Source organism: Cygnus olor, chromosome 16 (genome assembly GCF_009769625.2).
Source record: "Cygnus olor isolate bCygOlo1 chromosome 16, bCygOlo1.pri.v2, whole genome shotgun sequence".
In the NCBI taxonomy this organism is placed as follows: Eukaryota; Metazoa; Chordata; class Aves; order Anseriformes; family Anatidae; genus Cygnus; species Cygnus olor.
This window is the reverse complement of record NC_049184.1, coordinates 881,400-907,138: the sequence shown is the minus strand read 5'-3', so window position 1 is coordinate 907,138 and position 25,739 is coordinate 881,400. Positions and strand designations below refer to the sequence as shown.

General features: G+C 59.9%; 1 protein-coding gene across 1 annotated transcript in view; it reads left to right on the top strand.

Annotated features, from left to right (window-relative positions):
• The first annotated feature begins 813 nt into the window (after window positions 1–813).
• CHD6 (chromodomain helicase DNA binding protein 6) overlaps window positions 814–25,739 on the top strand; it is an 89,721-nt gene continuing 64,795 nt past the window's right edge. Inside the window, 1 exon segment of the mRNA XM_040575340.1 lies at window positions 814–1,441. Within this exon segment, the coding sequence (XP_040431274.1) occupies window positions 1,255–1,441 (187 nt within the window). The 5' untranslated portion in view covers window positions 814–1,254.

Sequence of the window (25,739 nt, the reverse complement as noted above, 5' to 3'; positions counted from 1 at the left end):
GGGGCGCTGGGCTAAACTTCACCAAATAATGGCTGTTTGCGGCGGGGCTGCCGGGGAGCCATTTTAGGTGAGTTCTGCCCCGAACTTTTGGGTTCGCCCGCCCGGCGCGGCCGGGGGCGGCGGCGGGGCGGGGGGCGGTGGCGGCGGCGGGGCGGCGCTACCAACGGGCGCGGCGGTGGCGGCGGCGGAGCGGGGCCGGGAGCGGGGAGCGGGGCCGGGCGGCGGCGGCGGCGGCTGGCGGCGACCCCGGCCCTGCAGCGGCGCCGTCCTTGGGGCGCGGGGCCGGGCGCGGAGGGGCGGTCCCGGGGGGGGGACGGGGGACGGGGACGGGACGGGGACCGGCGGCCGCCGCCGCTGCGGTGCGGGGCCGGAGCTCGGGGCCCGGGGAGCGCGGGGGGCCGGGGGCGGAGGTGGGGCTCCCCCGGCGCGGTGCGGAGCGGTGCGGAGCGGTGCGAGGCTCCTCCCGGCCGGGGGGGGCGGGATGCGAGGCCCCCGCACAGCCGCGGGGCCGGAGCGGCGGGAGGCGGCCGGCCCGGGGCGCAGCTCCCCGGCGTGGCGGGGGGGGGGCGGCGGTCCGGTGCCCGGAGGTGCGGGGCAGCGGCTCCCCGGCGCCCGCCCGCCCCACGGCGGGGAGCGGGGACGGCAGAGCCCGGCCCGGCCCGGCCCGGCTCGGCGGGGTGCGCGGTGCCGTCGCGGCCGTGTGGCGGCGGGGAGGCCCCGCGGTGCCGTCGGTCGCACCTCGGTCGCGCTGCGGTCCTCACGTCGCCAGCGCAGCCCCGCGGCCCTGCTGCTCGCAGGATTCGTCGCCGAATTGGCCGCGTTCTTCCCAGTGACTCGTTGCCGGCGACCGGAATAGGTTCCGGTGCTGGTCGGAAAGGCTTGTGGGGTAAACGCTGCGAGGAGTCAGAGGGAAGCGCACACAAACAGGAGGTGGAAGGGATGAAGAGAAATCATCTGCCGGCATCGCTGCCTGGCGCGCGCGCCCGTCCCGGAGCAGCTAACGTTGCCTCTCCTTACCGCTTTGCCTCCCTGGCAGCTCCGCAGGACTCCCAGCCGAGTTGGGCACCGAGGAGGCCGACGGGGCCGTCTGGCTGTGCCGCGAGCTGGTCCGGCTGCAGGCCTCTGATGTGGCAGAGCTCTTCAGCAATTTTGCTCTGAAAAGTGCTTAGTTTACGTCTTCGCTTAGTTCAGACGATTTTGGCCAGAAACCCAGCCTTTTCAGTTTGTTTTTTTTTTTTTTTTCCCCACTGCCACATGAGAATTGCAGCAAACGCCTCTGGGCACAGAGAAGGCAGGGAGGGGGCGGAGGGTTGGGGGCCGTTGGCGGTGCTCGTACAGAGTTTTTCTCGTGGAGCTGCACAGGAGCCTCCAGCAGCCCTCCAGCACTGGCCCTGGCAGGGGGCTCCCTGTGGGCAGGCAGGTGCGGGTGTCCTTGTTAGAGGTAGGTGTTTATTCCTGACCTGTTCGCTTGCAGGTGATTGGCAGCCGCTGCCTGTATCTTTTTAACTGTTGTGGGGTCACCTGGGTTAAGGTGTTGCTGGAGGAGAGGGGACGCTGAGCTCCGTTAATCTTTTCCCACAGCAAAGCGTTGATGTTGCTTTTGGGCGCTGGTGGGGTGCTGGTGCGGGAATAGGTGCCTTCTTGCCTCTCCTTGCCCTTTGTTTACTTCATTCATGTGGGAGCTCGACTGTGCTGCTTTGCAGAGAAATTGTTGTTTTGGTCCAGCTGTTGAAGTATGAAGCAATAGCAGCATATTTTCGCTCTGGGAGTTAATTCTTCCTGGAGTAAATCGGTTGTTTCTCTTGAGGCTTCTGGCCTCCAACTGGGTTGGTTTCATTCAGGGTTCCTTTCCCAATTTTTAAGTGGAAAATTGATTCCTCTTCCACTTTAAAGCTTAGCGTTGCTGTCTGTTTGCTTTTGGAAAGCTAGCTCTCCCTATCATCCCTGAATCAGTATGGCTGTGGAAACTTGCAGGTCCTTCAGGAGCATTGAGAGTACCTCTGAGCGTCCTCCGCTGCGAAGGTGGGCAGCGGGCCGAAGCCTGCTCCTGAATGCTGACCCTTGAGCTCTTCGAGCTGCGATGCGTGCTGGCTGGTAGGGTTGCATCCCGTCAAAACGTCTGCGAGTGCCCTGTGTGGCACAGCTGAAGCTCTGTATTGCTATTCTTCAAATAAAAGCCAAAGTCAACGAGAGGCTTTGGAGAAAAACTGGTCTCGGTGCATTTTCCCTTCAGGAAAGTTTGAAGGCCATCCTGCGCGCGTGGCTGTTGGTTTCTGCGGGTTGTCTTCTTTCTTCAAACAGAGGCGTCGATCTCTCTGTTGCTGAGATGGCGATTGCAGCCCCTCGCTGCAGGCTGCTGCTGCGGGCGTGTTAAAAATTAACCTGCGCGAATCTGTGGGCCTAAGGCAGCTCTCGCGCTGCTGCTCAGTGCTCGCGGCGTGCCAGGGATGCGCATCTCCCGCGGGAGGCGCTGGTAAGAGTCCCGTAATACCTTTCGGTGCGCTGCTGTCTGGCTTCGCAGCATGTGCCTTTTTGCTGGCTTAAGTTTACGTCCCCATCCGTTGTTCTGCGTGTAGGCGTTAGGGGCGGACGGCTCTGCTCTGTCTGAGCTGCTGGTCGTCGAGTGGCTGGCCTTGGATATGGCAGCGTTAGCCCCGATGGTCGGTGCTGTCAGTGGGTCTGAGGGCTGTCGATTTGCAATGGCTTAGTGAGCTCTCAGAAGAATGTCTTATATTCCTGACTGCTTTTTACCATATTTCTGTAACAGGAAGCAAAGCTTTACCTTTTTTTCCCCCCCTCTGGATGTGTAATCTTACAGTAATATTTAAGATTTAATCTTCCTTCAGAGATCTTTCGTATTTTCTCCTTAAGAGCTTCTCTAAAGACAATAAAGTTTTACAGGTAGATAATATAAAGTGTTTCACTTTAATGGTTTGTGTTATTTCAGGAAGGGTTTGCAGAAGCAAGAGAGCTTGTTTTAGAGAGGTGGCAAGGTTGAGAGCTTGGCCACCACAGCTGTCCTTTGTTTTTTGCATGAAGCTGTGCTGTCCTGGCCCGTCTCAGGTTCGCAAAGATAAGAGCTAGTATCTTGCACATCAGTGTGCAGCAGGAGCCTGCCCTTGCAAAGGAGGGAGAGGTTTGATCAGCCTTGCACTGTGAGCGAGCCCTTAGTGCAGGAATGTGGAGTTGGTGTGTTGGGACTGGGAAATGGGCACGCGCAGGGAGACTTCTCTGAAATGATTTTAAAGAAACGCTGGCAAACACGGTGGCCGGATGTCTCACTGGGCTTCAGGGGAGTCGAGGGGGCTCGTTTTTATAGCTCGTGTAAGAGGCAGTGAAAGTTTCTCCTCTCATCCCCCGTTTCCTGCCTGGGACAACGTTGGTGACTTCATCCTGCTCCGTGGAGCCAGAGGCAGAGCTGTTGGGAGGCAGACAAACCGTCAGGAGAGAGAAGACGGTCAGGGTGCCCGACCGACGTGTAGCTGGGTGGCAAGGCTGGCTGCGCTCACGGTGGTGGTGGCAGCGCCCGGGGTTTGTGTGACAGGTTCTCAGCACCCTGAAGGAACAAGAAACCGGAGCTGCGCTCCCACCTGGGAGCGGTGGCACTGGGCCTGGTGCTGCCCGCGCGGCAGTGGGACCAAACTCCTCCCGGGGGCGCGGGGCCCTGCACAGCTGCGTGCCGGTCCCAGGCAGCCTCCTGCTGCTCCGCAGGCACGAGCCAGCGGCTGGAGTATCAGAGCTGTGCAAAGCTGACCGAACTGGCAGCAAAATGGGCCAAACGTGGTCTGTGGATGTCAGCTTGTGACACGAGGAGATTCTGATTTTGCTTTCTATTATCTTAGGCTGGTGCAATATGTTTTCCGTGTGATAGGACAATGCCTTCAACTTTCCCTTATATGGGAAAATCTGGTATGCAGCCTAGCAATCTGCCAATATGTGGCTATTAATTTTGAGCGGTGTTACACTGGTTGTGTCCAGTCAACCAGAGAAGAAGGAAATACCTGGGGCGCTGCAGCGGGGCTCCAAGGTGGGAGGCAGGTCCCCGCACCATGCCTGTTGCCGGGCCGCGGGCGCTGCCCGCACGGAGCCAGGCGGGAGCAGAAGAGATCAGTGCCCGGGAGCGGGGCTGCTGCTGCCTCTGGGCCCTGTGCTCCGCAGGGAGCTGGGGATCCGCGGTCGGTGCCGAGGAGGTCGGAGGAGCAGTTGGCCCGTCCTTAGCATAAGGATTTTCCCCCCGCGGAGGAAGGAGGTGCTGCCTCGAGGTTAAGGGGCTGTACGCTGTTTCCGTGCTGCTGCCTCTAGGGGATTTCCAGCCTGCAGCAAGCGCAAATCCAGCTCCACCAGGAGCGAAGTGCTCCTCCGGTCCAGAAAAGAAAGTGAGAAGTGAGGGAGCAAATTCCCTAGTTCCAGTTTGTTTCTGACGCGGGCAGCGCAGGTGTGCTCACAGAGGTGCGTTGGGTCTGGATCAAGAAGCATGGTGGTAACGTGACGATGAGACGTTGCCTTGGCTAGGGAGTGCACATCACATTTTCCAGCCCCGTTTTCCCCACACGAGATGCTCCTCAACAGCAGTCTGATGATGTTACGGACATCTTCCCTAAGAGGTTCAGCATGGCTCATCACGCAGCGTCTCCTGGGATCCCTCCTTTCTGTAGTCCTGCCTTCGCCCCAGCTTTGTGCGGTCCTGTTGTTGCACCAGTATAAGGAGTTTTATCCGTTTGGCTTTTGCTTTGTTTCAGTTGTATTTTAGCTGATGAGATGAAGTTTAGATCTCCTCTGGTGATGCTGTTTGATGCTTGTCTGCCTCTTTGGTTCTCGGCTCAAAGTTGTCGTGGGAAGTCGGCACTGAAATGCAAGCAGCTCATTGCTTCCTTTTGGGGTGACTGTGCTGAACGCAGGTGGAAGTTAAGCTTGTCAGTGCAAGAATTTGCAGAATACTTGTGTTGCCTTCACGTTTCCATGAAAGCGTGGGATCTGGGGAGCCCTGTTTTGCACTAGAGCAAAAGGAGGTGAGGGTGGCCCAGCGCGCCGCATCGGGGAGACTGCGCGTCCCTGCCAGCTGCGTGCTGCTGCCGGGGGGGGACAGGCGGGAGGCAGAGGAGCGAGGTTCTTTCCCTTCGTGTTTAACTTACAGCCCGGGAGCTCTTGCACAGGAGTGTAGCTCTTGCTGGATGGGAACACAGGAGCGTGCCGTGAGGGACCCTGGGGCAAAAGCCTGCGCGAGAGGCTGGTGGGGGCTGCGCTGCCTGGTGTCCTGCGCTGGCCTGCTGAAGGTGGTGCTGGGACTGATAGGAGCCGCGGCTGTTACAGTCCTGAGGATTGCAAAAGCTCTCCCAGGATGTGAGGACCCCCCCGGGAGGTTTCTCACGTTTGCTTTTGTTTGAAGGAAGAAGCAGGAATTGAAGGACTCTAGCTAGCTACGTGGTGCTGCGTGGTAGCAGCCGCTGCTGAGAATTTTGGTCCCTCAGCATTGTGCTGGTAATACACGTTCGTTACGTGGGCATCGTTCAGTTTCCTTCCAAAAACGTTTCAGTTGTTAAACCTTCTGTCAGAAGTCATGAAGGTGGAGTTTTTCCCGTGCTTTTATGTGCTTTCTGTTTTTCATTTTGCACTGTAGCATGTGCTCAGTGTCTGTCTCTGAAGGTGACCTGCAGCACTAGCAAGGTGCTAGCATGCTACGTGCAGGAGCAGGGGTGGTGTCAAGTCGCAAGGGTGATCCCCAAGGGGGATTTTCACTTTCTTGACTTATAGGTAGGGGAAGTACCGCTTCTTAAACATTAATGCCTTGTTGTATGCATGCACTGAGGCAGAATTAAAGTTAGTTCTAGATACAGGAATAAGCATCAGCGCTTTGCTGTAGCCGTGCTGTGGAAGCTGCTATTTTTGTGTTAGTTACTGCCGTGACTCTTCCAGGTCTCGCATACAGAGCGCCTGTAACTCTGAATGTTTCGCCCCCTTGGGTTGTACTTAAAATGAAAATGAGGTAAAATAAAATGGCGCTTACGTGTTCCGTGTTTATTAATTGGGGATTGCAGAAGAGAGCACCGTTCTGTCTCAGTGACTTCTGGCCGTGTGCGCGGTGCATCCCGGCTGCGCCCTGTGCTCATGCAGCCCAGGCAGGAGAGCGGCACAGCGTCTGGCTCTTATTTGTATGCTTCTCGGCTCCCTGCCTTAGGGCGAGCAAAGTCCTGTTTCTCAGAGATCTTCCTTGGTCCCTGTAGGGTGCCCCGCACCGGGGTATCTGAGCTCTTCCCGGCATGCACTTCTGTGCGCGCATCAAGGCAGGTTTCTCTCGGCCGCCGCAGACAGCAGGCTGTGCTGTTTGTTCTCGGCGTGCCGATGCTGCGGGAGGCCGACTGAAGCGAAGCCTGCGCTTACCGCGAAGGTGCTGAGGTTTGCGGTTACCCTGCTTTCTTCAGAGAAGTGGTTACAGATTTGTGGGCTGGTCCCTGTGACTGCTCCGCCTCCCTGCCCTGGGGAGGGAGAATTGCTGTCTGAGAATAACATCGCAGGAGCTGGGCCAGTCTCTCATTGCGTTTCCAGAGGGAGGAACGGACTCCTGAATCCGGTACCCGAAGGCAGGAGTGAGCTGCTCTGGGCTCGGGCTCTTTGTTACAGTCGTGATTTCACCCGGAGCGGCCTCTCCAGGAGCCCCGCATCTCCATGTGGCTCTGCGCAGGGTTGCAGGCCATGCGTGTCCGTTCCTGGCAGGGTACAGCACGCTGCTTACCTTCCGATGCTGCTCCTCAGCTTCTGGACAGGCTCTGCTGAGCAAAGGGTGGCGTTTGGGCTGAGGGGCTCTGGATGGTCGCTCCGAAACCGTTTGCTGGGTCCAGCTCTGCCTACAGCTCTTCCTGCGAAGGAAAGGGGTCTGGCCGAGCAGAAGTGGCTGTCCGGACCTTGTTGTGTCCTCGTTCTTCCAGAGAATCGTGTGGCCAAGAACTGCAGGGCGATGTGGTGGTCTTGCTGAGATGTCAGCTTTGGGAAGGGGTCAGAAAATGAGTTGCTCATCTAGGCGCAGAGGGAGAGGAGACGTGAAAACCACGTTGCTAGGGCGTGGGGCCCATGCTCAGCTGTTGTGTCCTGAGCCTGTCTCCTGCCTGGCCTTCGTGGTGCTCCTCGTCAAAGGAGACGGGCGCCTGGAGGCCTGCCAGGCTAGCAGGGCTGCGCTGGTGGCTCGGTGCAGGTGATGGCACGTGGGCGCCACCTGGCTAGCTGAGCCCACAGAGGTGGTGCTGGCCGGCCGGGAGCCTCCTGCCCGCGGCAGACACGTGCCGAGGTTGCGCTCTGCGTGGGAGCAGCCCGGTTCCACGAGAACCCTGCAGCAGCCCTGCGTGTGCTGAAGGCTCTCGGTGTGCTCTGAGGTCTGGCTCCGCCTAGGAGCGGGTACTTGGCCATCACGGTGCCCTGCCAGGAGGGCCGCGCTCCGTCCCTGGGCACACGCGGGGCCCCAGCCTGCTGAGGGCGACGGCCTCGCCGCTCCCCTGGGGGATGCTCGCGGGCGTGTGCCAGAGTGAGCGGCAGGGATGTGAGGGACTGACGAATTTCTTCTTGGCACTTCTCTCTCCCTCCCGTGCCGGAGTGTTTCTTGGGATGGCGTAAAGGACACAAACGCAGGGAAGCGTGGAGATGATTGAGAGGGATGTCGACTTACAGATGGTGTCTGAACTCTAGAGACTGTTCTTCAAAGTAGATTAAGCTGAGATTGTGAAGAACTTGTATCCCAGAGGGTTATAATTTATCATAGGCTGGAATCCCTCGGAGGTGAGCGCTGGCTGAGTTACAGCCCTTGCGGAGCAGGGCAGAGCAGCTGGGGTGGAGGCGTGTGTAAGGGCAGCGGCAGCAACCTGCAGCATGTGGGCCTGGGGGCCAGGGGTAGCGTGCAGCTTGTGAAGGGTGCTTTTGCTTGGTGCTGTATCAGGAGAGGTTGTTAACATTTTGCTTTCTCTCCTTGTTCTTTAGGCACTTGAGGAACAGGCCTGATGCTGCCGTATGCAAGCTCTCGGGCCTGGAGAACAGCAGATTTGTCTGTTGCTATTTTGGGTCGATGTTTACTAGTTTCTCTGGGGATGTATAGGCAGACCAGATGCTGTGAGCCGCGGGACCTCACCGCAGCACGCAGCAAACACTTGGGCCTCGTCTGGTGGGGATGTCACCTTCCCGGGTGCTGAGGATCAGCCTGGAGCAGGCGTTGGCCGGCAGGGGTCTGGCCAGCCAGCCTTTCTGCTCTGGGCTGGGCTGGGGTCGCCTGGGTGTGCAGTGCCGGCGGGGCAGCTGCAGCCTCCGTGCGTGCAGGAGCTCTTCTCTAACTTGGCAGCATCGAGCAAGTGACCTTTGGGAGCTGCTGTGGTGGGGCTGGAGGTGTCCTGCGCCAGGGGAGCAAAGCGTCCATGTGCTCCTGGTGGTCCCTGCTGCTCCTCCTCCAACCTCCACCTGGCCTGAGGGAGTGCAGCCCTGCGCTGAGCTTTGTCACCTGCCTTTCGGGTCCCGTAGGACCAGGGTGGCAATACTGCCCGGCCCTACGGAGGGCCGAGGTACTGCTAGTGTGCCTTCGGCGCGTGTGGGGCCCTTCCAAGGCAGGGTGCAGAGGGAGGCCATGTGGGAAGGGGTCATCCTGCGGTGTTTGAGCTCAAGAATTGCAGTGAGATGTGGCGGCGGTGGGCAGAACAGAACAGGGGAGACCCTGAGCTTGCTTCATGCGTAGCACCCCCCCCCCCCCCCCGTACCCAGACGAGGCTGGCAGCACAATGCTGTCCGTCCTGCTTGTGAGCCCTGAAAACGCTTGAAACGCTGGCTGAGCTCGTGGCCCAGCTGCTGATGTCTCGGCCACGTTGCATTCAGCTCCTGTCTTGAATGTGGTTTTTGGGGCACGCTCCCACGAGCTGTGAGCTAGGCGAAGCAGGGGGTGGCGGCAGGAGGACGCGGCTGAGGTCAGCCTCTTACCTGCCGTGGTTAGCGCGAGCAGGCAATGGGGGAGAACTTAAAGCTGGCTGCCGACAGCAACATGTGGGTCTGGGGGCACACCTGCTACGTGGCTGCCTTGGAGGTCTTGGGCAGGGAGCTTCAGCCGGAGAAAACCGCTGGAAACACCGGGCAGAATAGTCTTCAGAAGGCCTGGGTGCGCTAGCGGGGTTTCTGTCCCTGTTTGGAGCTGTAGCTCGTGCTGCTCTGCCATCCCAGCTGGAAGCCTGCCCAGGGGCATCAGATGTGCTCCTCATACATACCGACAGGCAAACCTGGAGGTGCGTTGCAAGTGCTTGCTCGTCCTCTCAGCAGCCCTGCCGCGAAGGCTGATTTTATCCCCGTTCTACAGTTGGAAAATAGGGGCACAAAGGGCTCTGATTGCCTTTGAGGGGCCGTCTGCGACGTGGCAGAGCTGCTTTCTTGAGTTTGCAGTGCAGGGTATCAACAACGGCAAGAGAGGAGGATCTCTGCTTTCTGAAATGCCATCTCATTTTTTGGCTGTCTGCCTTGGGATAGCTTGTGTTCAGTGCTCGTAGGTGTGCAGCTCTCGAGCAGCAGCCATACAAAAGGTTCTTTGAATTGGCCAGCTCTCAAGGTCTACCAGTTGAGCTGGCTTTTGTACACCTTCAGCGCTAATAAAGGTGCTGTGGGCTAAATTATGTGCCTGGTGGCATCTTTACGGGCCTGGTGACCTTGGGGATTGGCTCCGGCATTTAACGGAAGTCCAAAGAGTGCTTGTGAGTGAAAAAGAAAAAAATAGCAGGAAAACATGTGGAGGGCGCAGGCGCTTGTTTCTGCTGAAGCCTGCATATCCCTTCTGATAGCCAGAGAGCAGCTGGGGGCTTTGCCCTGCTGTGAGAAGCCTCTGAAGATGCCAGCTGGGACCCCGGTGCTCCCACAGGCCCAGTAATTCAGAGGAGGCTTTTTGGATGCTGCCGGGACGTCCGGCTCCTCCTGACCACCGCTGCAGGAAGCCCGCAGGAGCTGAGCCCAGGATCCCGTCTCCATCCGGGGTTAACAGCCAGACGCTTCAGGGAAGAGGGCGTGCTTCCAGCACCAGGAGCGCATCCTCAGAGCTACTTCTTCACCTGTTTCACCTAGAATTCAACTGCAGCTGCATCATCGCTTGTGTCCTTTGACCCTTGGCTTCACGCAGGCTCCTTGGCAGCCTTCGCGCATCCTTGGTGCCGAGGGGCAGAGCAGGCTGGGTGCGCTGTCCCCGCAGAAGCAGGGGGGTGCCCACCAGGCGGCTTTGGAGTTGCTGCAGCCTGCCACGGCCTTGTCAGCCTCAGCATCTAAAGCAGGAAACTAAAAGCTGAGAGCGTGGTGGAAGAAGTGGCTAGGCTGGGTGGCCACTGGCACAGTCTGTCCCCCAGACCCGTAATTCGTGTCCTTCCCTGTTAGCATGCAGATGAACGAGCCTGGGCCTGTGAATAACTGGAAGGAAATCTCGGTGCTGGTGGCAGAGGAAGAGCTAGCTGCGCACTGGCAGCCGGGGTAGTTTAGGGTAGATTTGGCCTGGGCGATGGGCTGCCTGCCACTCTGGAGCGTGCCTGTGTTCAGTCGGGAGCAGAGGCCTGCAAAGTGCCACCCCGGTGCGATGGGCCTCGGTAGGGCAGCGGAGGAAGCTCGGCGCTTGGTGTGGCGGGCGCGGGGCTGGTGGGGGTGCCCCGCGCTGCATCCCAGCCCGCGCCACCTCTGCAGGCTGCTCCTGCCTCCCTTCTCTCCCTCGTCCGTACGGGCACGGGGCTGCGGAGCTTTGCTTTTTACTTTGCCTCTGGTTTTGCCTTGCTGAGGATTAAAATTCCGCGCCCGGGGCTTGTGAGTTGCTCGGGCAGCTGGTCAGAAGGCAGCGGGCGTAGGCTCGGGAAACGTGTCCCGCGCCTGGCAGCTCCCCCACGGCCGGCGCTGGTGCGGGAAGGGAACGCCGCTGGCACCAGGCCCGGCCCCGCTCTGCCACCGCCGGGCCCCCAGCACCGCCCGGGAGCGGCGCGTCCCCTGCGGCCTTCCCGCCCCTCGTGCTGCTGGTCCCTGGCTGCTGCCGTGCTCGCTGAGCCTGAGCAAACCCTCCCTTGTCAGCCCTGTGGCACTGTGCAGCTTTGAAGTAACCGCTGAAGGTCATTGCGGTTTCGGTCTCGAGTTAGGAGCTGCGTTTGAAAACTCGCCTGAAAGGAGCCGTTGCTGTTCTTGCCACGTGAGCTTGTCGTAAGAGTCACGTCGTGCAGCTGACGGAGGCTGTGTTACCGGGGGCCGTATCCAGCCCGTGGGCGCTTCCTTGCTTGTTGGGTGCCAGCACGGCAGCCTCAGTCCCGAGTGACCCCCGGACTCTGCGACAAGGCTCGTGCGTCAGGGCCGAGAGCCTGCCGGGGGGGCTTGGGAGGAGCAGCAGTGGTGCTGAGCAAGCGTGTTGGAGGGGGCATGCTGCACAGCACTGCTGCTGCCTGTCCTCTTCTTCCTCCCATGGAGCAAGGAGGTCGTGCCTACATCTTGCCTGCCTGCCGAAGTCTGCTAGCCTGTTGTTCCGCGGGGTGGAGGAGTTGTGTGTCCTCGAAGGTGCTGGCAGGGTTGGCGTGTGCAGTGGGTGTCCTCATAGGCAGCTCTTGCTGCTCTCGGCTCCCCTGACCCCACAGAGAGCATGTTTATTTCCTGAATTCCCACCACCCTTTCTCCCCCCACCCCCCCGTTGTTTTTTTTTTTTGTTTTGTTTTTTTCCTTCCTCTGTTGCAGGGAGCACGGCTCTGACTGCCCTGGGGCTGGCCGTGGTGCTGCGCTCCTCACGCCCGCTCTTCTGGGCACACGCACCCACGCGAGGCGTGCCCCCGCCCGGCTTCTGGCTGCCTGCTCCTTTGCCCATTGCTTCCTTGGTGCTGCCACGCACGCCTGGCCGGTGAAGTGGGGCCTGGGCTCCCCTCCTGCTGGGGCCGGGGGGTGCTGAGGGGGCCTGAGGGCAGCTTCGACCCAAGGAGCGGTTGGCCGCTCGGCAAAGCGACTGCAGCTGGGATGCCGAAGGGCTCTTGGTTTCTGGAGCTGCGTGCGCAGAGCTGGGAAGCTGCCTCTCCGTATCCTGCGCTTGCGAAAGGAAAAATGTGTGCCATGGCTGCCCCGCAGCAAGCTCACGGGCTCCCCAGCCCCCTGCCTCACTGCTGCTGATTCTCTCCCGCTGAACCGCCGGGTTATTTTTAACTTGGAAGAATTACAACCCAAGATTCGCATTCTCTCCCCCCGGCGGAGGGCTGGAGGCAGGATGTGGGGGAGGCACTGCGGAGGGCCGGGAATGCGGCTCAGGGCTCCGGCAGGATTGTTCCCGGGGCTCGCGCCCCTGCGCCTGCCTGCGGGGCCCCGCGCGCTCGCCGAGCAGAGGCCGCGCGGCCGGAGGCTGCTTCCCCGCTCGGCACGGCCGGGATTTCGGCCGGCGCTGCTGCAGACACGAACGACCCCTGCTGCAGCAGGTGGCGGGGAGGCAGCCTGCTGCGGGGCTGCGGGCGTGCGGCTTCTCGTGGGGCCGGGCACCTCCAGGGAGCATCCCCGGGACGCTGGGGCAGCTGAGTGTGCCGCGCGTGGGCGGCCGCGCTGCCCGGCGGAGGCCTTTGCTGGGCCGCCCGGCCTCGCCGAGCTGAGCTTGCTCGATGGCTGGATGGGAGGAGCTGGGGAGAGGTGGCACTCATACGCTGCCTTTCTCCTTCCTCCTCCCCTTGCTCTGCCTCTTCAGCGCTTTGCAGGCAGTTACCTCGTCAGCGCTCGGTGCCCCGAGCTACGGCGGCGGGCTCTAGGTGAGCAGGAGCCCTCGGTGCGGGCGGTGGCAGGGCGATGTCTTTGCAGAGGCCCTGCTCCAGGCAGCCCACCGGGACGTGGCAGCCCGAGTCCCTCCGGATTGCACCACGGACGCTCAGGCCTTAAGCTCCAGGAGCTCTGCCGGCGGAGACGTGCCTTGCAGCCCTGCCTGGGAACAGGGACTGATAAGGTAGCAGGAACCGAACGGCACCAGGGGACTGCGGATGTCTGTCTGTCTGCTGTTCGGTGACTTGGAGAAGTGGGCCGGCCAAGCCAAGCGGATGAAGGACGGTGCAGGCCCGGAGCTCTGCTCCTGCTCTGTCCCAGGCGAACCCCTGGGTCTTCTGCCGCTCGCCTGCAGAGTGGATTCGCCAGGTAGGGGGGTGGCTGTGTGGTGACTGTGGTGCTCAGCTCTCCTCGGACTTGCTCTCTGGCTTGTCAACCACAAAGTGACTTGGGCTACGGTCCTGACCTGTCCGTTCGCCACTCTGTCACGCTCCCGGTGATCAGAGAGCGAGTAGCGGGGCGATGCAGCAAACTTCTCTTGGCAAGCAGCAGCCAAGCCTCGCTGTCCCCAGCTGTCTTCAGTCAGATGCAGGCGCTCCTGCTCCTCTGGGAGTGATCTGTGGCTGCTTGCTGAGGCTGGTCCCTTACGCCCAGCGCTCTGATCCAGCTTCTGGTGGGTGTGCTGGTGTGGCGGCTGGCCGCGCCATGGGCCAGGGCGGGGGTCCTGGTGCTGTGCCTCTGCCTCTGACCATCTGCAAGGACAAGGACTTTGGGGGGTCCCTGCTGGTGCACCAGTATTAGTGCTTCAGCTTTGCAAAAGCCTGAAAGGTTTCGCGTGGTGCCTAACCCTGATACAAAAATGTCATGGCTTGATGTCTTCTCTGCAGGGTAAGGAGTGGCTGCAGACTCCTTTCCCCCTTCCCTGAGGCCATAAGGCATAGTGTTGGGCACGAGGCGCTGCTGCTCGGTTTGAGCTGAGGGCGGCGGCCGCGATGACAGCGGGCTGTGAGGATGTGGAGCAGCTCTCGGGCTGGCAGCGCTGCCACAGCATCTCTGCTTTTCCCCAGGAGCTGCTACTGCAGCTCATGTAAGGCAGTAGGGATGTCCCTGCCGCCCCAAAAAGGTGAAGACGCTCATAAGGACAGCGGCTGCACCTGGCATAATGGCTGTTGTTGGGCCGCGGTCCCAGTGCGCGTGGGTCCGCAGGGTGATGCGGGGTGGTGCTGGGGTGGTGCCGGCAGCGTCGCCGGGCATTGTGGCGGGGACCGACGGCAGCTGCTGGAGGGGCTGCGGCCAGGCCACGTGGCTCGGCTGGTCAGGGCTCGCGCTTCTGGGCTCTCCTAGGGACCTGCCGAGAGGCAAACGCGGTCTCTTGGCTGGGTTTTTGTGGAGATGTGGCTCCTGAGGGTGGCTTGGCTGTGGCAGCGAGTGCGTGGTGTGTTTGTGCTCTGGCGGGCAGAACCGCCGGTGGGGCGCCGCGGCACGCGAGAGCATTGCGGGCGGCTGAGGGCTCAGCCTGTTTCTGCTCGGTGTCGCCTCAGATTGTGGGAGCCCGAGATGTGTTTCAGGCTTGAATTCCTGTTTAGAAGGTGGAAAGAGGAGGTTTTGTGAGTGTGTGAGCACCGGCGTTCCTGGCATACGGACAGGCATGCTCACAAGCAGCTGTGGGTCCTTCCGGAGGCGCTTTGGGAGCAGCGCTCGCCCCTTGAATCCCACCTCCTGCCGGGCTTTGTGCTTCCCTTGGAGAAGCCCCGTGCCCCTTTTGCTTGCCTGTCTGAAAAGGATCGGGAGTCTCTAGGGGCCTGATGGTTGGGCTGATTTTTGTTTTAACTGCACATGTTGTTTCCTGGCTGCAGCTTCTTTCTGCAGATAAAAATCTGTTCTCTCTCCCTGTTAAAGAAGGAAGCCACCTGCCTCTCACAGGCAGCTGAAAATGGCACTGTGCTGCAGGGACGTGTGTCTAATAAAGCAAAAAAATTCCTGTCCTCACTGCCGTGCTGCGTAAGGAGCAATCTTGGGCAAACCCCATCAGTTTCTGCAGACGCCAAGGCCTCTGCTTTGTCTGAGTTCGCAGCCCTCCCGGCTGCTGGCGAGGAGCCTGTGAGGGCAGCAGCGTGGGGCGGGGGGGGACGGGGAGGGGACAGGGGGTGCTGTCACTTGTCCTGTGGGGCTGGGGCCGTGCCCTGTGCAGTGCTGTGGCCGTGTGCTTGCGCCGGGAGCCGCTGACTCCCACCTTCCTCAGCCACGTCGCAGATGTGATTTCCCTGCAGGAACTGGAAGTTGCTCTCTGGATAAAGGCGAGGCGTAAAACTTTCTTTCCGGAGCGCCCTGATGGCTCCGTGACAGACGGGTGCTGATGCCTCTGTTCCTGGCTGCAGCACCTGGGTCGCAGGGCTCTTACAGGGACGCTGGTGCCAGCAGAGCGCTTGTCCCGCGGGGCCCTGCGAACCAGCCCGCTGGGCTGAGCCTCGCCGGCATGCGCGTTACATTGCACAGAGGATGCCTGTGACGGGCAGCGGGTGTCCTGATTGGCAGCGAATTCGCATCAGCCCAGCCTTCCCCCTGTGAAATCAGCTGGAGCTCGAGCTGTGAGAGCCCCCCCCAGCAGGGTCTCCTGAAAAGCGAGCAGGGCATCGCCTGAGACTCACCCTGTGCCCGCTCCTGGAAGGCGTAACCCGTGGGCACAGTCCTCTTCTGCTTGCGAACACACGCTGTGTTCTGAGCTCGTTGGCTGTGAAGATCGTCAGACTTGTGGGCCAGTCTAATTACGGCTTGTTCCCACAAGAAAGGTTTTAATATAATTCAATCTAAGGTGGTTCTGGTGCTTTCCGTGATGGAGCCGCTCAGCACAGTTGGAATAATCCTTGTCTAGCTCTCGCTGTTTTACAGTGCAAATCATTGCTGTGCCTCAGGCTGGCTTTTTTGGTAGGGTTTCCACAAGAATGTTGCTTTTGAGGAAGAAAAAGGCAAAATTTGATCTTTCACCTGTCCTTGTAAAAATTCAGCCAGCATCAGCAAAGCTTCAGTCTCTGAAAACAAACAATTGATTTTTTAAAAATGCTGTTTGTCTCTGTGCTCTGTTCCCTTTGCACCCGACCGAGGGAGGGCAGGAGCCTGTTACTAGGGCTGGCTTGTGCTGCCTTCAATCCAGAAGTCTTCGTCTCCAGTGCAGCCCTCGGTTTCTGCTGAGCCTTAGACAAGGACCCCCAGGCACTGCGCAGGTGAAAAATTTCATCCCAAGAGTCTTGGAAGCCCCCGGTTTGCTTTGGCAGCCCACTGCCAGCACCACGTGAACGGTGGCTCTCGTCCTGCAGCCCTGCCCCTAACGTTCGTTTCCCCAGGAAGCCCCAGGCATGCACCCGCGGCCAGTTCGCAAACCAGAGGTTCGCGGACCCCTCGGGTGGGTGTCCTGAGGCCGTTCCCCTTCCGGCCCCGCTCTGCCTGCAGCTCCCGACTTTGTCTTTCTCGGCCCTGGCCCCGTCCTGGGGGTGCTGGTGAGGCTGCTCTGCTGTTTCCCAGGCCAGGGGTCTTTCCAAGCCCATTTCTCTTTGCGGCTCCCACTCGGCTTCGGCAGCCCATTTCCAGCCCCAGTCCAATGGCTTCTTTAGGCTTTTCCTTTCCCTCTGAGTTACCCTAGCCCTAATTTTACAGCTGAACCTTTTGGCAGGACCTGCCGTACAAAAGATTATTCCCAGCCAAGGTCTCTTGGCAGCTTAAAATCTGTAGTAGCCCGTTTTTAGTACTTTTCCAAGAGAAACCCCGGGCTTTCCTTTTCTGTCAACCTTAGCCCTCGCCCTCATTTTCCGCCTGAGCATTAGATGCGAATGTGAAAACCCCAATGAGAAGTTCTCCCAGCCCAGCTGCCCTGTTACGTGGCCCAGCTCCAGCCGCAGGCTTTCTGCAGGCCCCACAACCAGGGATAGCTTTTACCCAGCCCGGCTCTCTTGGTAGCCCCTGCTTTGCTGTTGAAGCCCCAGGTCGGGTTCAGCTGCAGGCTCGTTCTTTCACTCAGCCCGGACTATTTTGTGTGGCAAGCCCCAGAGGAGCCCCCTCACCCACCGCTCGGAGCAAAGCTTGCTCCCAGCCCGGCCTCCCTCGCTGGCCTCTGGCGGCCCCTTTCCAGCCGCACCCCAGCAATGGCACTAGGCTTTCTGCTTCGCAACCCAAGCCCTCGTTTTCCGGCTGAGCCCTGGGGAAGGCCCCCACCATTTCCCTGGGGAAGGTGCGTGAGGAAAGCACCTCCTGCCCCAGCCCCTCAGCAGCCCCTCTCCGTGGCGGCCCAGCCCTCGGAGCCGTTCTGCGGCCCGGCTGCGGGAAGGCCTCCCAGCTGCTTCCCAGCCCGCGTCTCTTGGCAGCCCCGCTTCCTTTTGGCAGCCCCTTCCCAGGCCCGTATGAGCTCTCGGCTTCTTCTTTCCCTGACCCCTAACCCTTGTTTCCAGCAGAGTCCCGGACGAGCCCCGCAGCCCCGTTGAGGGCTTTCTCCCAGCCCAGAGCTCTTGGCGGTACGAGCTTCTCCCAGGCCGGGCGTTTTGGCCGTTCCCCTTCGTTTTGGCAGCTGTGAGACCCTTTCTGATACCTTAAAATGTTATCTGCACGTTTCTGGATTTATTTTTTTTTTAAACGAGTCAGCTGTTATTTCAAAATTGAGCACTCAGAGGGGATTGCACAGTATTAACTCGCTTCTGTTCTCCCCATTCCTTCTCGTTTGCTCCTGGGGGGATGGCACAGCACCAGTGCCTTCTCCTGGCTGCAGGGCTGAAGCAGGAGGCTCGCTGTGACACGAAGGCTGCTCCTTCCCAGTTTTGAATCCAAGGTTTGGATTTGGACTCTGGTGTTGCTCTCTGCCCAGGCCTGGGAGAAGCGATGCCCTGAGCTGCCATCGCCTGCAGCCCTGAAGGACTTCAGCAGCTTTCTGGGCACGACTGATTTTGCAGCCCGTAAAGTAGTTTCGGGGCTCTCATGGGGCTTTTAAAAGTGACATACAAAGATGTCAGGGAAAAGGAGCCAGGAGCAGGGTGCTGAGTGCCTGCGATGAGGAGCCTGAGCACCGAGGCCAGCCCTGACCCAGCTGCCCTCGTGGTCCCTGGGCACCAGGCTGGGGAGGAGCCGCACCCTGCTCTGGCAGGGCAGGGTGGGCGATGCCAAGATCTGAAGATTTTTGTTTTCTTTTTGTAAAACTGCAGCCTCGAGGCCTCTTGGAAAACTGTTTCAAAAGAAAAAAAATTGAGTTTAAGCCTTCTTTGAAACCCTTTCATTTTCTTGGGACAAACAAGACCTTGAAAGAGCACAACAAGCCGAAGGCTCTCCCTCCTGCCCAAGCTCGGTGGGTGACACTCTGCCCCTCGTGACCGCTCTCCTCTAGTCCAGCAAAGCTTCCAGCAAGCTGAATACAGTTAGTGCTTCCCACCCCTGGGGCAAGTACGTGATCCCCCCCCAGCCGATCAGAGCTATTCTAGGAGCCAGCAGCTGGCGGTGCTGGGTTCTGGAATGAGCACACCGAGCTCTCCCCGCGAGCGGTGCCACTGCCGCCCCCAGCAGCCCCCAGTGCTGGCCCCCCGGCCGTGCGGTGCCCCACGTGCCCCAAGGACCGCAGCACCCGGAGGAGCTGCGTGGCCCGGCAGGCTTCATGCAGAGCTCACGCTCACTGTTGCACAAGGTGATGAGTTGTTAGAAGCTGCTTATTCTTCTGCCGGAAAATTAAGCACGTCAGGTTTGGAAGCAAGGCTGTAGGGGTTACGTGTGGTCAGTGGCTGCCCGGGAGCTTCGAACACTTCTGGCCACTGCTTCGGGATTTCTCTCCTGGCTGCTCTTAGCCTGAAGCCTGCGCGTTGTAGCAAGTCTTCCCGAGCAGACCGAAGCAGCAGAAAAACGCGGCTTTCCGTGGTTGCAGACCACTGGCTACGGAGCATGTAAATGAAATTTTTAGAGAACGTTCTTTGAGACTTCGCTGTCCTTAAAGTTTCAAAACCTGGCTAAAAATGTGCTTTTCCCATTGAACTGGGGGACTTCTGTAGGTAGTGGCTTTGGGGCTGCTGTGGGGTATGTGTGGACTTACCTGAGAGCTGTTTGATGGTAAAGGGGGACCCGAAGAGCTGCCTGCTCTAACACTGCTTGCCAATTGCAGGCGAGCTAGCCGCGGGACTGTTTTTGTAAACCACATACTGGGAATTCTTCTGTGTCCTGCAGCAGAACGGCTCTTAGATTTCTGCTTCCAGCACTGGGGCTTGCAGCATTTCTTGCAGCCGTGCTGCTGCGGCCGTGTTGCAGGGCTCCTGTCTGGGTCTCGCAGCGCAGGTAGAGGTGCCCGTGGGAACACTGAGGCGTGCTTGGAGGGCTCTGCCACCCAGTCCTGCCACCGGCTCAGTAGTAGCAGTGATGTGCAGGACACGTTCAGCTTTTTGGGTGGGTGGGGGACAGAGAAGAAGCCCCTGATAGGCTTCCTTGTCAGGAGGGATGGCACCGAGCCCTCCCCAGCCTCCTGGATCTGCCCCGCTTGCTTTCAAGCAGCCCTGCCAGCTCCTGTAAGCGCTGACCGTGCCAGAAAATAGCTCATCCCCCTGATCAGAGTTTTGTCGTGGATCTCCCTGCAGGCTGCGTGCAGAAAGGGCTCGTGCTGTACGATTTTCGGTTTCAGAGCTCTCTGGCTGCAGGCTGGCCTTCCTCCAGCACGGCCCCAGGCCCTCCAGCATGCAGCACGGGGGCTGGGGGCTGGGGCCCAGGTGAGCGCAGCGCTCCTCCTGCCTCCGCGCTGCGAGGCTGCTGCCCTGCTCGTTTTAGCCGCCAGAACAGCGCGATGCCAGAGCTGAGCCCAGGGTATCCTGCAGCTTGTACTGACAGAGCTTGTATTAAATGGCCATAAAATACAAGGAGGAGAGAAGCAAGGGAGGTGCAAAGAGCTGGGCATCCCCTCCCAGTGCTGGCCCTCGTTGCTGCTACGGGGAGGCGGCTCGCTGAGCTGCTGTCTCGAGCGGTGCCACAGCCTAGGAGGTGTCTGCGAGAAGGAATGTTCCCAGGCTCCAGCATCAGCCGGGGGACGTTTCAAGGGTCTGCGGTGTTTAAAACTCCGGAGGAAGGCGCAGGGAGAGCTGCAGCCAGTATGAACTTGCTTTCCTGAGGTGGTTTGATCCAGACAGGGTCTCATCTGACAACCTACTGCTTCGTTTCCCTGCTGCAGAGCTGTTGTAGCTGCAAGAAAGGATGTGTTGCCTTTGGAACTGTAAAAGCCTTGCCTGGCACGTTGGAGACGGTGCAGAGCCTTCAGCGCCTGGCAGCCTGCTGGTGAAGCACCTCTGGGCTGGAGGGCCAGAGCTCCCCAGTGCGGCTGCAGCGCAGAGCGAGCCCCTGCCGTGGCTGGCGGTCCTGAGCGAGCCAGCGCTGCCAGCCCCTGTCGTGCCTGCCGGGTTTTGCACTCGGGGTGTTTGCTGGCACATCTGCTGCTGTGCTCAGGGATGAATCGTGGGTGCTGTACGCTTGGTGTCAGCTCCTGCTGCGTGCCTGCTGCCCCAGCCCATCCCAGCTCTGCTTCGTGCCGGTGCTTCTCATTCACCTCGGTGGCTCTCTGCGGTCTGGATGCACGGTGCGTGTCTGCTAATCTAGTGGTTGTGCAGCCACGGCATGTACAAACGGAGGCCTCTGTGCTCAGCTTGTTGCCCAGCCTGTGCAGATTGAGGGTGAGCGCACAAGTGTGCGTCGTGCTTGCTCAGAGCTGGCTTTTCAGCAGATGGTGTTCAGCAAGCAGGAAGCTGGCTGCTCTGGTGTGGAGACACGCTGTGTGGTGGACAGTTTGGAAGAGCACTTTGGCTGTTTTGCCAGAACCCCCCTCTCCTTCTGAAACACAACAGGGCATAGGCAACAGCAGTCTGTCCTTCCATCAGGTACGATCTTGAGAAACAGCCTCAGCAGCGGCCCGTCTGTTGTGGCTTCATCCTGGGCGGTCCCTGGCTTCCCAGGCCTGCCCTTCTGTTGCTGTCTGTGCTAGTGCTGCAGGGCAGGCCCAGCTCACAGCCTCTCCCTGCGGGCTGTGCTCTCATAACATTGTTTTCCTTTGTCTCTGGTAACGTGAATGTGTCCACGAGCCGCACTGGTCCCGGTCGGCGTGCCGTGGCACTGGTCCCGGTCGGCGTGCCGTGGCCAAGGCTCTGCGCTTCACAGGCTCAGCCCTACGAGTGCCGCGCCTGATCCAGGCTACAACGGACTCGCTCAGGGTCTATCCGAGTTACCACTGCAAAGATGTAGGTCCTTTTCCTCTGCTGCCCTCCTCCCCGAGGCTGCCTGGCTTGTTTCCGAAATGCGTGTTAAAAGTTCTCCTATAGCTGTGCAAAGTGGAGTGAAATTTTCTAGAGGTTTGTCTCCCTGTGGGTGTACAAGTCTGGGACACCTCCGTTCTCTGTGCCTTTACAATCAGCTCATTTTTGATGCTTGCTTTTCTCCTCCTGAAGATCATCTCGAGAATATCTTCTCTAATTTTGAAGGGAAAGCAGAGGGGCACTGCTCCGCAGGGACGTGCGGGTGCAGAGGAGGTAGGTGGTTGCTCCCTGCCATGAGCTGAGGTACGTTTTTGCTCGCAGAACGGGTGGCTGGGGCCGCTTGGCAGGAGCACTTTGCGTGTCCGCAGGACGCTTGGAGCACGTGAGCTGCATGTTAGCGAGCCTCAGCCTCTGAATGGGGAAAATCAATCGTCCAGCTGCAGAACAGAGCCTGGCCACTCTTGTGAGGAGGCTGGTAAAAGGGGAAGAGCACACAGTCACTGCTTGGTCTCGGGGTGGTATTGGCTCAGACATGGAATTTCTGATAATGTTTCTGGCTCGTGCACAAAGACTTCAGCTCTTGGAGGAACCCAGGCAGGCATGCCAGGAAATACAGGCATGATGTGGATTCGGTCTGGTGTAGGGATGTCTGGCACTTACAGAACAATAAAAATAAATTGAAGGGAGGAGGACAGTAACCTGACATGCCCCAAATTGTGTAACTGAGAACGTCATTGCTAGCAGCAGATGCTTTGTAGAGGCCATGCCACAGAGAGATGGTCTGCTTATGCAGAGGGACGAAACAGCTTTCAGCACCGCTTTGCTGGTCTCTAAGCGCAACAGGGCAGCTCCGGGTGCACAGCCAGGACACGATGTGTGCTCCTGCGGCCTGCGAGCACCTGGAGCCAGGGACGTGAGGAGCTGGTACCGCAGCGTGGCGAAGGGCTTGCCTTTGCCGGTGGTGACCTGCAGCTCCGGCAACCGCTCAGTGCTGGGGCTGTTGTAGGCTGGCGACACTGGTATGGGGCATGCATCAATTACATTGGGTTAAAAAGGCATAAAAACTTAAGCACAGAGCGTAAAAGCTCCCCATTTGCAGCAGTGGCAATAAAGCTGAACCTAGCAGCCTGGAGCACTTACATGATGTGGTAGTGAGAACATGTTGGTCTCCATATGAAAACCATAAGCTCGTTTGGAAAATTGGGCTGTCTCATTTGAGATTAGAATTTCTCTTTAGTCTGCAAATACTTAATTAGCATGGAAATGGCTAGTTAAACGGGGCTCGCAGAGCATACATCCACATGCCAGCAGCGGTGGTGCTCCTTAGCAGGCAGCGTGTTTCCCTTCAGGATGCGGGAGCAGCTCCTGGCTCCAAGGCCTGCCCGTGCCGGGTGCTCTGGAGGCAGCAGCGGCGGCAGAGCACAGCTCCGGGCAGCGCCAGCGTGGCCCCTGCCTCCCCTCCAGCTCGTCCCTGAACCGTGGTGGCAGATCCGTGGGACCGCGAGCAGCAGGAAGCCTCGGCTGCCCCCCGTTCCCTGCCCGCTGCGTTGGCCGCCGCAGTTCACGTCCTGTGGAAGCAGGAGCGTGGCACAGCGGGGCCTGCGGGCCCTGCGGGGACCTGGGTGCTGCCGTCCTCAGGGGCAGCCTCCCGCAGCGGGGTCGCTGCGTGTGCGGACAGGAGGCCAAGCGCCCTCTCCTGAGGCTGGCAATGACATTGCTGGGTCTTTCTTTGTGCTGAAAGGGCTTTGCTCGCTGTCAGAGCCGATATCTCTGTTAAAGCTGTCTCCTCTGGGACTAACGAGCGTCTCAGCCTTGATTTTCCAAGACAGGTGCATGCAGTGGTTTCAGTGCTATGGAAATAAGTCGGGTAACCCAGTGGGCGCTGGGTACCTGTTGCCAGCTGCAGCGGAAGAGCAGACCTGCGTGCTGGGGCTTGGGACTGCTCCTGAGCACGGGGACACTGCCCCAGGGCCGCACCGGGCAGCGGGCTTGGCTGGATGGGGTGCTGGGAGAGCGGGTGGTGCCCGTGCAGGGCTGGGAATCTTCGAGCTGCTTTACGTAGAGGCAGACAGAAGAAGGAAAACCCAGAGACGTTTTCCTGTCGTTTTGGTAGGGTGAGAGGAGGATCTTGCCTGCTCTGTTCCCATGTGTCCTTTGCTGGCTGCGGCCGTGCTGAGTGATTTTGGGGCACAGGTCTGTCCTGTGGCTGCGGCCTGCAGCGAGAGCTCCTGGGCTCTCACTAGGTGTGTGCCGAGAAGCGACCCATGTGCTTCACGGCGTCAGTCACGGGGAAACCTCCTCCAACTCTCTGCTCCCCATGTCCCCTCTTGAGCCTGTTCCCTAGTCCCGGCTGGTCCCCCCAGCTCATCCAGAGCCTGCCAGAGGACAGGCCAAGGGCTCGTCCTCCGTTGCCGTGTGCCAGTGCTGCCAGACGTGGCTGGGCCTCTGCCATGCCCCCTGCAACCCACCGAAGCCAGGGTTGTCTGTGTCCTGCCATGCGGGGGTAGCTGCAGACGCCTTTCCTGCTGCTAGCTTCCCTGGCAGAAGCTGCCCGTGAGCTCTGTGTGCGCGTACTGGGTGTGCAGAACGGTCTGGGAGCTCTCGCTGCGGAAATCAACCATCAGGAACGAGCAGCCCCCCGAGCCCGGTCCGTGGCTGCCCCCTTGGCTGCAGCATCCCGGCTGCCCTTTCTGCTGGCAACATCCCTGCTCCGAGGCTCCTGGGAACGCCGGGCCTGCCGCGTGCCTGAGCCGTGGGCTCGCTGGCTTGGTAAAGGGTGAAGAGCCCTGCTAGGGATGAGACTCACGACTCGAGGTTGAAGCTAGCCGGGGCTCTGCCCACTCGCCGTGGGCCTCGTTCCCTTGTGCCACCTGCCCGTGGCACTGGCCACCCTTTCTTGCCTGCAGGCCTCGTCCTGCCGGCCCGGTGTCTGTGCAGCTGCTGTGCCCCGAAATCCCACCCCAGGCTGCGTGATGTGACGGGGCCGGGGCCGTGCTGGAGGCAGAGGCCGGGGCTGTGGGAGGCCACCGGGGCTAAGGGCAGGGGGAGCAGAAGCGAGCTCAGGCCCCGCGGAGCACGGTGTCCTGGCACCCCTCTGCCTTCCCCTTCAGCTCCCGGCACTGCCTGTGTTAAAAGAAAGACATACAGAAGGTGGTGAGCGTGCTGGCACCTAGGCGGCTAAATGCATCTGATCCATAGTGTGTAACGTTTGTTTTATTTTAATCAAAAAAAAAAAAAGCCTGAAAAGGCAGAGAGGAGTGGTAGAAGCAAGCTCCTGTAGGCCATGGACGTTGACTATGAGAGGACACAGTACAGAGGCTTCCAGCCGGGGCTAGCCTGGTGCTGAGGAGCCTGCAGCAACATATTCATCCCAGCTTGTGCTTGCCAGAAGCAGCGCTGAAGTGCTGCCTTGTGGGCAGCGTCTGAGCCTTCCTCCTTCCCTGCCACCCCTTCTGACTGGGTGAAACTGCCTGTGCGCTCAGACAGCTGCAGACGCCCTTGTAATCTCTCTCTGGGTGGGTTTTGGCCCTGCCCTGGACCCAGGAGGTGCCCAGAGTCACGCTGGAGAGATGTGGGGGTCCCTGGAGGACGTTCCCTGCTGACAGAGATGTCAGCGGTGCTGCCGGAGCCATCTCCACGGCTCTTCCTGGCTCTGTGGGCCTGGAAGTGGTTTGCCCTGTGAGATCTCTGTTCTGGGGGGTGGCCTGGACGAATCCTCAGGGCATGTGGCTGAGAGCTGTGACACCGGCCTGCGGGGCGAGGGGGCGAGGGGGGAGCTCCCTCAGCTCCCCAGGGCTGCACAGACCTGGGCGCAGGAGGGAGGTCGCAGCCTGTTGATGAGGGATGGAAAATAAAGAGCAGAAAGAGAGCGCTAGTGCCTGCAAGGGCTGAGGGGTCCAACGTCCATCTTCTGAGCTATTCCAGAAGAGAATCTGAATGAGAGGCCGTGAAGCAGAGCCAGGGCTAAGAGCATCTCCTGCCCGGGGACCCGGAGGTGCCCAGAGGGCCGTGCTGGACGCAGGCTGGGCCCAGCGGGTGAAGGCTGGAGTGCTCCTGTGCTGCTGCTGAGGGGTCAGCTGAGGCCCGGGAGCCTCCTGCAGCCCACAGGCCTCTGCAAAAGCTGAACCAAACCTAGACTTCAGCGTATCTGGCTCTGAGCAAACCTTTGGGCTGGGGCTGCTCTCTGCTGGAGCCTGGCAGGATTGTTGTGAGCTGCAGGAGCAGGAGGGAGCTGTGGAGTCAGGCCAGCGTTGCCGTGCAGGATTGGGCCCCTCGTGTGCTGGCCTGTTGCTGCCTGGCCGCAGGGCCCGTCGGGCACTCACCTTTGGGGAGAGAGCCCCAAGAGAAGAGGCTCGGAGGGGAGAATCACAGAATGGCAGGGGCTGGAAGGGACCTCCAGAGATCATCAGGTCCAACCCCCTGCCAGAGCAGGCTGCCCAGGTAGGCATCCAGACGGGTCTTGAATATCCCCAGAGAAGGAGACTCCACAACCTCCCTGGGCAGCCTGTCCCAGTGCTCCGTCACCCTCACTGTCAAGAAGTTCTTTCGCATGTTGGTGCGGAACTTCCCGTGATCCATTTTGTGGCCATTGCCCCTTGTCCTGTCCTCACAGACCACTGAAAAGAGGTTGACCATATCCCTCTGTCTCCCACAGTTCAGGTATTTATAAACATCGATAAGATCCCCCCTGAGTCTTCTCTTCTCCAGGCTGAACAGACCCAGGTCTCTCAGCCTTTCCTCACAGGGGAGGTG